Genomic DNA, 12,426 nt, shown 5'->3' with positions numbered 1-12,426 from the left:
GTTGATGCGGGAAGCTTTCCATGGTGCTGAACTCAGAATGGAAGCACACCGGACGGGACATGATTTTTCACAATCCGAATTGATAACTAATTTTATATTTTTCTACTAAATATACTGAATCTAAGGATTAGGCACCGGGTTCCTCCACACATATCAAAAATAGATTGCCAGTAGTGTTGACAACCGTTGAAATCAGTGGCGTATTATCGGGATCTTCCCCTCATTGACATTTTGGTTGGATACCCGATACAATTCCATATGTGGACCGGGGCTTTGATTGACTGTTTGACTTCCAATTGCAGCGCAGATTGTGGTTTCTGTGAATGCAACGGATTGGAAGAAATCTGTAGAGGGCGTTGAGCATATTTCCCCTCAATGACTGTTCGACGGTCCTCCTACCCCCCCCCCCCCCCCCCCCCCCCCCGCCCCCCAACACCGAATACAACAGCTTCACAGCCACCACCTACCCACCCCAAACCAAGGATGAAAGGAGGAACACACTGTATAGCGAGATAAGTGCAGACCATTGGATGGGCGTTCATATAGAGACCAATAGTGAAGCGTGCATCAGCTGCGAGACAAAATCTATATTTGCGAATATTATTAAACAACATACACATAGAACTATTGACGGATCATGATTATTGGCGCAGCTTAATTAAAGTATTCTATATCGGACCATTGAATGTTCTTTGTCACAGACCTCGGGACTATTGAGGTGCTTCGATGCATGATATAGTAATGTTTTCATGAGTACACTGTTGTGGATGGGATTGTGCTGCAAAAAATTCAAAGCGTAGGCTATATATTTATGGATTCGGGTATTCACACCGCGAGGCCCCATGGAACCTGCGACAAATGTGGTTATGGTGCAGTAAACTTCGAGTAAAGGATGGTTATGAATGCTATTATTAAATAGTGTCGGTACATTGAAACAATAGAACAATAATGGATGATTTTTGTTACGTGATATATTGCATAGTGACTAAGCTCGCGCTGTAATGCGAAGCTTACATGGGTTTTGATATCGGCGCTGACAATATATTTCTGTGTGTCAACGTAAACATTTGGATTATCTTTGGCTGAACATAACAGTGAGAGTTGTTAACCAAAGACTGGTTAGCTTTACATGGCTTGTCGTTATTTGGCGCGGGGGAATTCATTAAATATAATGCCTTCTCTTCGTTTTGCTAATCTGAACATTACGTTTTAATCTTAAAAAGAGGAAAAGTAGTGTGTGTGCGTTTGGGCTTTGCGCTCCTCAGGAATCCTGTGATTTGTGTGATTGGCCAACATCAACATGCCCACCTCACGCTCGGGCGCCAGCCCCGTGGAATACTGGGTGGATGGATCGCGCAGAGATGTCTCCATGGAAGAGTTCTACACCATGGGTCCTGAACTGGGAAGGTAGAGTACTGAACTGTTCCTTTATGGACACCAATTTGTAAACACCACCAGCATCATCACCATCATAACTAACATTAGGCTATAACTAGCAATGCAAAATGGCTTCCTAAGATACAAATAATATTATTATACAGATCATACACATAACGTTAGCTAGTGAGCCAGCTAGCTAACATTAGCTAGCTAGCTAACAGTGTACTTTAACTTGAAATGAAAACACTTTCTGACAAAATTAGAAATATATAATATCTGAAAATGTAGCTAGCTAGACTCTCTTACCCCTATACATGGATGAACGCTTCTCCCTCTCTGTCACAGATGCCATGGTTGCTCTTAGTTTGAAGATGTAATCCGGAGACAGTGGTTTTATACAACTGCCTTCTGTGTGTTCTGTTTTCAACTCTCTCCGCATATTTGCAATCAAATGCCAGAATTTTCTCCATCTCCTTAGCTCCCATTCTCTGCTTCCACTGGGCATTCCACTGACTTCAAAACATCGGTCAACTTCTTTCGTGACAAGAACACTGTTGATCGCTGTTTAATGTCTGGTTCAGTGAAAATGTTTTTTTAAATCTAAATCAGATATTTCCTCATCGTCTGATTTATTTTCAGAGTCCGAGAGAGTCAGCATGGCACGATCATCCTCCAGAAAGTGGAGAGCATTAGCAAAAATGTTGCAGTTCTTTGTGAGATCTTTCAAAAATCCGCATTAGAAAGGATTACCTACACATACAGAGCAGCTCATGTTATAGACAGAAGCATGCTACATGGAAGACCAATCTGAAGTCATCTCTCGGCATGTCCAGCCCATCCATTTTGTCCTCAGAACAGATTTTGGATGTGAAACGGCTAACTAGTCAGCGGTGGTGTGCGCTAAATAGCGTTTCAATCGGTGACGTCACTTGCTCTGAGACCTTGAAGTAGTTGTTCCCCTTGCTCTGCAAGGGCTGCGGCTTTTGTGGAGCGATGGGTAACGATGCTTCGTGGGTGACTGTTGTTGATGTGTGCAGAGGGTTCCTGGTTCGCGCCCGGGTATGGGCGAGGGGACGGTCTAAAGTTATACTGTTACATGGGCATGGATTCAACAAGGTGTCAAAAGCGTTCCACAACGCCATGTTGATTCCAATTCTTCCCACAGTTGTGTTAAGTTGGCTGGATGTCCTTTGGGTGGTGAACCATTCTTCATACACACAGGAAACTGTTGAGCTACCCACCAGCGTTGCAGTTCTAGACACAAACCAGTGCACCTGGCACCTACTACCATACCCCGTTCAAAGGCACTTAAATCTTTTGTCTTGCCTATTCACCCTCTGAATGACACACACACAACCCATGTCTCAATTGTCTCAAGGCTTAAAAATGGTTCTTTAACCTTTCTCCTCCCCTTCATCTAAACTGAATGAAGTGGATTTAACACGTGCCATATATAAAGGATCATAGTTTTCACCGCCATTCATCTGGTCAGTCTATGTCATGGAAAGAGCAGGTGTCCTTAATGTTTTGTACACTCCGTGTACATTTGGCCAGGGAATTATCTCTAGATTTCCAAGTAGATTTCAAAGCAACAGACAACACAAGACAGCCCAGTCACAAATCAACAGATTACTCATGGTTTGAGCTCATACTTAGAGCTACCCTCTGCTCACTCATGTAGTGGTGTCATGGCTCTGAATAGCTTTTATTTCATGTTTCCCTCTACAATGACTTTTATATCCATCTTTGCCATAAGAATGTGGATGGACATCTAATGGCTCACCATTGACTCTACATTGGCCACATGTTACATGGAGTTGTCGTTGTAATGCTTTAGATGGAAGTCAGCTTATGAAATGCTTAGAAACGTTATTACATAGTTTGTTTACCATTGAATTAAGTAATTATATGTAACAATCTGTTGTTCTTGATTTACTCTATGTATGACTAAAAGTGCTTATAATAAAATGGTTTATACATATATGTATTTACTTATGTTGATATGAGCAAATGACATAATACTTACAAACAATGAAATAATGATTCATAAGCAGTTCATGAGCAGAGCTAAAATGCTGAATCATTGCACTATGGAGAGACAACCATATGATCATAGTTGTTTATGTTGATTGTTTGTTCTTCTTCCCAGGGGGGCTACGTCAGTGGTGTTTCGCACTGAGGAGAAGCAGACACAGAAGCCCTATGCTGCAAAGGTCCTGAAGAAGACTGTGAGTCCTTCTTTCGGCCATTTTGAACAGCTGAGTTAGACTATGAATAATATATTAATGCACTCGTCTCATTCTCATTCATTCCATTTCAGATTGACAAGAAAATAGTGCGGACTGAAATTGGAGTTCTGCTGCGACTTTCCCACCCAAATATTGTAAGTTTCAAAAAATAGGTTATTTTTATAAATATATTTTTTAATATCCGAGACACCATTCTAAAAAATGTTTTAAAAACCTTTTCTAAGCCTAACCATGATTTACATGAACAATAGTGGTGACTTGTTGTTGGACACTAGTAACTAGAATGTTTTGATATACACTGCTGAGTATTCAGACTATGGACGAACTGGGCAATTTCAGCTTCCATGGATTGTGTACAGATCCTTGCGACATGGGCCGTGCATTATCATGCTGAAACATGAGTTGATGATGGTGGATGAATAGCACGACAATGGGCCTCAGGATCTTTGCATGGTATCTCTGTGCATTCAAATTGCCATCGATAAAATGCAATTATGTTTGTTGTCTGTAGCTTATGCGTGACCATGCCATAACCCCACCGCCAACATGGGGCACTCTGTTCACAACTTTGACAACAGCAAACCACTTCCCCACATACATGCTGTCTGCCATCTGCCAGGTATAGTTGAAACTGGGATTCATCCGTGAAGAGCACACTTCTCCAGTGTGCCAGTGGCTTTAAAGGTGAGCATTTGCCCACTGAAGTCAATTCAGGTCAAGACCCTGGTGATGACGACAAGCCCGCAGATGAGCTCCCCTAAGATGGTTGGCGGAGAATTTCTTCAGTTGTGCAAACCCACAGTTTCATCAGCTGTTCGGATGGCTGGTCTGACAATCTCGGAGGCAATGAAGCCAGATGTAGGAGGTCCTGTGCTGGCGTGGTTACACGTGGTCTGCGGTTATGAGCACGATTGGACGTACTGCCAAAAGATCTAAAACGACATTGGCGGCTTATGGTAGAGAAATTAACATGAAATTTGCTGGCAACTGCTCTGGTGGACCTTCCTGCAATCAGCACACTCCCTCAAAACTTGAGACATCTGTGGCATTGTGTTGTGTGACAAAACTACACATTTCAGATTGGCCTTTTATTGCCCTCAGCACAAGGTGCACCTGTGTAATGATCATGCTGTTTAATCAGCTTCTTGATATGCCACACCTGTCAGGTGGATGGATTTGAGATAAACAAGCTTTTTGTGAGTATGAAATATTTCTGGGATTTAAAAAATTTCAGCTCAAACATCGGACCAACACTTTATATGTTGCATTTATATTTTTGTTAATTGTATATTGTTTTATTAACTATTTATAAGAGCATGATTGAAATTAACATTAATGGTGACTTCTTCTTTCTGTTTGCATTAATATTGTTGATATGTTGGCTTGTGTTTTTCCAACATTTAGTGTTTTTCTTCCTCATCTTCCTCTCATCTTCCTCAGATCCGCCTGAAGGAGATCTTTGAGACCGAGACAGACATCGCCCTCATCTTGGAGCTGGTGACCGGAGGGGAACTCTTTGACAGGTGATTACGCCCAAAATATACCACCCCTATGACCCTGTCTAATCCTCAAATCCTTGCTGAAATTGGTTTCAATTGGGCGGGGCCAGAGGTGGAACCAGTGGCCTCATGCGATCCCCCCGTTCCATTTCTCTGCTTTGTCATTAGCAGACATGTATGACACTGGCTTTATTAAGATGCAGAGTATAAAAGGATTAGAAAATGAAATGTGTAATGGCCCTCACCAGCACTGTTACCAAGGAAACGATTAGAAGACTGGTTGGAGCACAGGCCCCACCCAATCTGTAGAACTCATTATGACTATTGCGCAATATCATAGACCCTTTCTCTACTGTTCTGTTTTATTTTGATATAATAGCACTGTAAATAAATGAAAAAACTCTTTCATCTCTTTATCCTCCTATCACCTTATAGGTTTAGCAAAGTTTGACAGTAACAACTGCCTACAATTCTCTCTTCATGTTTTCTGACTTTCACAGAGTTAAGAATTGAATAATCTCTCAAAGTGGGGCATTTGAACTCGGTGTAACATTTTGACTCCCTGTCCGTTTGTCTCTTTCTGCTCTTTCAGGATTGTGGAGAGAGGGTATTACAGCGAGAGAGATGCTGCCCACGTCATCAAGCAGATTCTGGAGGCAGTGGCGGTAAGAGATGTGATTGAATGGCCACTGACGAGCTATTGAGTAGGACTGTGCCTTGTGAAATCAAATGCCTTGGAATTTAGAATGACTTCTTAGATGCACATCACGCCTCTATGCAGAGAGGAGAGAGATGCTGCTGCTGCTGCATATCTTGTCTTTCAGTTTGATTGCATCATTTGGCTTCAATAGAAGACAGGTCAACATCGAGCTGAGGGAGACTTTTCAGTAATGATGTTTTGACAAAGCTTGTTCAATCGAGACAGGTCTCTTATCCTTAGGAAAATTATAAGAAAATACACATACTTTAAGGCTTAAAGTTACATTTGTTTCAAGTTTGCTCTTATCCATGACCTACTGTGTCCAGTCACTGCACTGAATTATGAGACTTAACTGTAGACTTACTTTGAGTCATAATCACATTTAATCTTTAAAGGTCAATATGTTCAGATTGTCATTTTCGGGGGGATTGTTATTTTCGGGGGGGGGGGGGACACACACACACACACACTGCAATCACTGCCCTTAACTTGCAGCCGGCATTAAGTGGTGTTTCAGGCAGAATGATACCTGAACCCCCAAAAATAGTAGATGATAATTTAGCCAGTGGAAAATGCCACTAAACAAATGTTTTGGGGTGTAGGACTTGGCAATGGCATCAATGAATATCAACCAGAGGAATAGTGTGAGAGCCTGTATTGTAATCCCATTATACATGCAGCTACAGTAGAGGCTTGGCTGCACACACACACACCCACTATGTTTCTCTGGGTGGTAGATATGGGTCAGATGTGTCATCAGTCTCAGTTTGAGAAATGGCAGATAGGTGTGTGTGTGTGAGTGTACGTGTGTTTGAGTGACTCTACGCACGCGCGTGTAACCGTGCGCATGTGTGTTTTGTGCGCCGCAAGTGTGAAATAATCCTCTCAGAGAGCCATCACCCCCCCCCCACACACTCTTAATCTTCTGACTAAGAGAGGCAGCAGGGATGTGGGCTGCCTGTTATGTAACAGTGAGTATGTGCCTGTCTGACAACCAGGCCGCTGCCATCCGGCCCATTAGAACACTGCTTGGTTTCTAAAGCATTCTTAACACTGGTGGCTGTGTGGTGGGAAACATGGGCTTTTAATCTGGAGTAAGGGTTCATCATTTGTTCATGATTGTGTGTGTGTGTGTGTCTGTGTGTGTGTGTGTGTCTGTCTGTGTGTGTGTGTCTGTGTGTGTGTGTGTGTCTGTCTGTGTGTGTGTGTCTGTCTGTGTGTGTGTGTGTGTCTGTGTGTGTGTGTGTGTGTGTCTGTCTGTGTGTGTGTGTGTGTGTGTGTGTGTCTGTGTGTGTGTGTATGTGTGTGTCTGTCTGTCTGTCTGTGTGTGTGTGTCTGTGTGTGTGTGTGTGTGTGTGTGTCTGTGTGTGTCTGTCTGTCTGTCTGTCTGTGTGTGTGTGTGTGTGTCTGTCTGTCTGTCTGTCTGTCTGTGTGTGTGTGTGTGTCTGTCTGTCTGTCTGTGTGTCTGTGTGTCTGTCTGTCTGTCTGTCTGTCTGTCTGTCTGTCTGTCTGTCTGTCTGTCTGTCTGTCTGTCTGTCTGTCTGTCTGTCTGTCTGTCTGTCTGTCTGTCTGTCTGTCTGTCTGTCTGTCTGTCTGTCTGTCTGTCTGTCTGTCTGTCTGTCTGTCTGTCTGTCTGTCTGTCTGTCTGTCTGTCTGTCTGTCTGTCTGTCTGTCTGTCTGTCTGTCTGTCTGTCTGTCTGTCTGTCTGTCTGTCTGTCTGTCTGTCTGTCTGTCTGTCTGTCTGTCTGTCTGTCTGTCTGTCTGTCTGTCTGTCTGTCTGTCTGTCTGTCTGTCTGTCTGTCTGTCTGTCTGTCTGTCTGTCTGTCTGTCTGTCTGTCTGTCTGTCTGTCTGTCTGTCTGTCTGTCTGTCTGTCTGTCTGTCTGTCTGTCTGTCTGTCTGTCTGTCTGTCTGTCTGTCTGTCTGTCTGTCTGTCTGTCTGTCTGTCTGTCTGTCTGTCTGTCTGTGTGTGTGTGTGTGTGTGTGTGTGTGTGTGTGTGTGTGTGTGTGTGTGTGTGTGAGAGTGACAGAGAGAAGGGGCAATGCAGAGTTCAAGTTTTTTTGTTTTGTTTAATTGTAGGTGATTTTCCCTTCACTGCTTCACCTCAGAGTTAATCACCTCAGAGCTACTTTTACCGTCATGTTGAGTGTATATGCACTGCATGTTCCCTATACACAGCTAACTACCAAAATATAGGAAACACTTAAATGAGGGATACAAAGTATATTGAAAGCCGGTGCTTCCACACAGGTGTGTTTCCTGAGTTAATTAAACAATTAACATCCCATCATGCTTAGGGTCATGTATAAAAATGGGCAGTTATTTATGATTATTTTGGTTACCATGGCTAGAAGAATTTTGAATTTGAATCTCAAATTGTGAATTGTGAATCTCAGAGAATTTGAAAGAGGGTTCTCAAAGGAGCATATGAGGTTTAAAAGGTGTCTCTGTGTGTCTCAGTTACCAGACCTCAACCCAATTGAACACTTATGGGAGATTCTGGAGCGCCGCCTGAGACAGCGTTTTCCACCACCATCAACAAAACACCAAATTATGAAATGTCAATTTCGCCTCTGTGCGTAGGCCATTCCTTAGGGATATACAATGCATTCGGAAAGTATTCAGAACCCTTCACCTTTTCCACATTGTGTTACGTTACAGCCTTTAATCCTAAAATCTACACACAATACCCCATAATGACAAAGCAAGATTGTCTTGGCTGTGTGCTTAGGGTCGTTGTCCTGTTGGAAGGTGAACCTTCACCCCAGTCTGAGGTCCTGAGCGCTCTGGAGCAGGTTTTTTGCTCTGTAGGGATATACAGTAGAACCAGTAGGTTGTAACTTGTGACTCATATACACCTGTGCAGGAGCATTTTTAATGACAGCAAGCCGATATAGATGTCTAGCACTGACATTGTTTTACAATATCACCTATAAATCCATTATGATTTCATACATCTTTTTCTGTAGATGAAATAGGCCTATTTAATCAAGCCTCCATGAGTCCATAACATTTTCCCTTAAATCTAAAAGAAATGTGCCCAGTAATCTTTCAACATGATTCATGCTTTAGTTTGTGTGTAACGAATCCCCATAGAGATCACAGTGTTCTGTACTGTTTCTAGCAGGCTGGTCCTGATTCTCACTGGTTTTTTGTCATCTCGTTAAAAAACAACATCTGTCCAGAGCCCAGGCACACAAACTTAATTAACACAGCTTGACACCGCTATGAGTCATGGGTGTACTTTGGACCCTCCCCATCCAGCCAAGCTAGCGTTCTGCAGCGCAGAGCCAGTGCTAATGGCAGCTGATTCTCTGATTTACGACCTTTCCCCCAGGCAGACAGAGCCGGAGCATCTCAGGAGAGATGGGTTCAAAAGGTTCTGAGCGGGGACCCATCAATAGCCAGTCTGGCAGGGGAGTGAATCAAGTTTTCCATTAGAACAAATAGCAGTCAGACCAGGCACTTAGTGCCGATGCTAACTAACTAATGGCAGACCCAGGGCGTAACCACAGGCTTTCTCCGAGACGTCGCTGGCTAATTTCCCAGAATGAGTCCCGGCGTTCGCAGCCGGGAAGGGAAGTGTGCGGTAATGACAAGTGAGTGTTGTAAGCTGCCCCAGTAGGCCTGGGGCGGGTAGTCACCGTGGAAACTGGGCAAATATTTTGACTAGGTCATTAGAAATCTCCTCATACGGCCTCTCTGGGTGGCTGATGAGGCCCACTGTATAGGTGTACCTATACCTAGAGAGGTCCTGACCTTAGCACAGTCATGATGATGACTGTTCAAATGACAGACCTTATGAAGACCCAGTGGAAGAAAAAAAAGAATGTTGTCCTCTTTGGGTTGAGAGACTGGACCCCTTGCATTATCTCACAAATCTTCTTTGAAAAACACCTCTGCAGCTCAGCTGTGAGACTGTCAAGCACCTGATAAAAGATGGCTCTTTGGAAGCTCTCACCATCACTTTGGTCACTGTTTTTCTGTCCTACAGTGCTCATCATCAGTGAGTCGTGAAATCTTAAGCTTGTTTTAGGCTGTGTTTTACACACTGATTGAACAGAGCAGAGCTCTACAATCTCTTCACTCTCTTTCTATAGTTCTCCATAGTAACCCTACCTTCTGTAGTCCTGTAATGTGTCTGTAAGGGCACCTACTAGACCCACAGCACCTACTAGACCCACAGCACCTACTAGATCCACAGCACCTACTAGACCCACAGCACCTACTAGACCCACAGCACCTACTAGACCCACAGCACCTACTAGACCCACAGCACCTACTAGATCCACAGCACCTACTAGACCCACAGCACCTACTAGATCCACAGCACCTACTAGATCCACAGCACCTACTAGATCCACAGCACCTACTAGACCCACAGCACCTACTAGACCCACAGCACCTACTAGATCCACAGCACCTACTAGACCCACAGCACCTACTAGACCCACAGCACCTACTAGACCCACAGCACCTACTAGACCCACAGCACCTACTAGACCCACAGCACCTACTAGACCCACAGCACCTACTAGATCCACAGCACCTACTAGACCCACAGCACCTACTAGACCCACAGCACCTACTAGACCCACAGCACCTACTAGACCCACAGCACCTACTAGACCCACAGCACCTACTAGACCCACAGCACCTACTAGACCCACAGCACCTACTAGATCCACAGCACCTACTAGACCCACAGCACCTACTAGACCCACAGCACCTACTAGACCCACAGCACCTACTAGACCCACAGCACCTACTAGATCCACAGCACCTACTAGACCCACAGCACCTACTAGACCCACAGCACCTACTAGATCCACAGCACCTACTAGACCCACAGCACCTACTAGACCCACAGCACCTACTAGACCCACAGCACCTACTAGACCCACAGCACCTACTAGACCCACAGCACCTACTAGACCCACAGCACCTACTAGACCCACAGCACCTACTAGATCCACAGCACCTACTAGATCCACAGCACCTACTAGACCCACAGCACCTACTAGACCCACAGCACCTACTAGACCCACAGCACCTACTAGACCCACAGCACCTACTAGACCCACAGCACCTACTAGACCCACAGCACCTACTAGACCCACAGCACCTACTAGACCCACAGCACCTACTAGACCCACAGCACCTACTAGACCCACAGCACCTACTAGATCCACAGCACCTACTAGACCCACAGCACCTACTAGATCCACAGCACCTACTAAATCCACAGCACCTACTAGATCCACAGCACCTACTAGACCCACAGCACCTACTAGACCCACAGCACCTACTAGATCCACAGCCCTTGCTAGGTCAAGAGAGCTTGATTGGAGCATGTCAAAAAGACATTTGGCATCACCAAGCACTACAAAAGGTAATCAAAAGCCCTATGAAATGTAAATCTGAGAAAGAAGGCCTATTGCCTCCACTGATCTATCACCACTATTTTCAAGTGTGATATCCTGTAGCACTCTCAGAACTGCTGGGAGCCTGTCCCTCAGATTACTGCATGCCATGTATCTGCAGGCCCACCTTACATCCATCCGTAAGTCTCTGTAGTTCCCTGGGCTGCTGCGGATACATCTCTTTCTGATTTCTGAACCACTTGAGAAGAACGTACGAGCCAGATACAAAGTTATAAAGCTTCTGCAGGAGAGAAAAAAAGTTAACTGCCTCAGGCACTGCTTTTACAGCCTCGACAAGAACCACATTCAAATAATGTGCATTACAGTGCACATAAAATGTTTTCAATACTTGTGAAGTCTGACCACACTGACTCTGACTAGCCTCAGGTAGGAAGCTGCTCTGACCTGGTGGTAGACTGGGTCCTTGTGAAGTCTGACCACACTGACTAGCCTCTGGTAGGGAGCTGCTCTGACCTGGTGGTGGTAGACTGGGTCCTTGTGAAGTCTGACCACACTGACTCTGACTAGCCTCAGGTAGGGAGCTGCTCTGACCTGGTGGTGGTAGACTGGGTCCTTGTGAAGTCTGACCACACTGACTCTGACTAGCCTCAGGTAGGGAGCTGCTCTGACCTGGTGGTGGTAGACTGGGTCCTTGTGAAGTCTGACCACACTGACTCTGACTAGCCTCTGGTAGGGAGCTGCTCTGACCTGGTGGTGGTAGACTGGGTCCTTGTGAAGTCTGACCACACTGACTCTGACTAGCCTCTGGTAGGGAGCTGCTCTGACCTGGTGGTGGTAGACTGGGTCCTTGTGAAGTCTGACCATACTGACTCTGACTAGCCTTTGGTAGGGAGCTGCTCTGACCTGGTGGTGGTAGACTGGGTCCTTGTGAAGTCTGACCACACTGACTCTGACTATTTTTTTAAAATTTGACCTTTATTTAACTAGGCAAGATCAGTTAAGAACAAATTCTTATTTTCAATGACGGCCTAGGAACAGTGCCTGTTCAGGGGCAGAACGACAGATTTGTACCTTGTCAGCTCGGGGGTTTGAACTTGCAACCTTCCGGTTACTAGTCCAACGCTCTAACCACTAGGCTACCCCACAAGGCTACCCCGCCACTAGTCTCAGGTAGGGAGCTGCTCTGGGGTCCAGTGGTGATGCAAGGTCTGGGGT

General features: G+C 44.9%; 1 protein-coding gene across 1 annotated transcript in view; it reads left to right on the top strand.

Annotated features, from left to right (window-relative positions):
- The first annotated feature begins 475 nt into the window (after positions 1 to 475).
- LOC109888589 (calcium/calmodulin-dependent protein kinase type IV) overlaps positions 476 to 12,426 on the top strand; it is a 29,178-nt gene continuing 17,227 nt past the window's right edge. The window contains exons 1-5 of the mRNA XM_031822476.1: positions 476 to 1,407; positions 3,530 to 3,608; positions 3,701 to 3,763; positions 5,070 to 5,152; positions 5,721 to 5,793. Of these exons, the coding sequence (XP_031678336.1) occupies positions 1,301 to 1,407; positions 3,530 to 3,608; positions 3,701 to 3,763; positions 5,070 to 5,152; positions 5,721 to 5,793 (405 nt within the window). The 5' untranslated portion in view covers positions 476 to 1,300. The remainder of the gene's footprint in view (positions 1,408 to 3,529; positions 3,609 to 3,700; positions 3,764 to 5,069; positions 5,153 to 5,720; positions 5,794 to 12,426) is intronic.

The sequence above is a fragment of the Oncorhynchus kisutch genome, linkage group LG4, assembly GCF_002021735.2.
Source record: "Oncorhynchus kisutch isolate 150728-3 linkage group LG4, Okis_V2, whole genome shotgun sequence".
In the NCBI taxonomy this organism is placed as follows: Eukaryota; Metazoa; Chordata; class Actinopteri; order Salmoniformes; family Salmonidae; genus Oncorhynchus; species Oncorhynchus kisutch.
The sequence above is the reverse complement of the archived record's forward strand: the minus strand, read 5'-3'. Positions and strand labels throughout refer to the sequence as shown.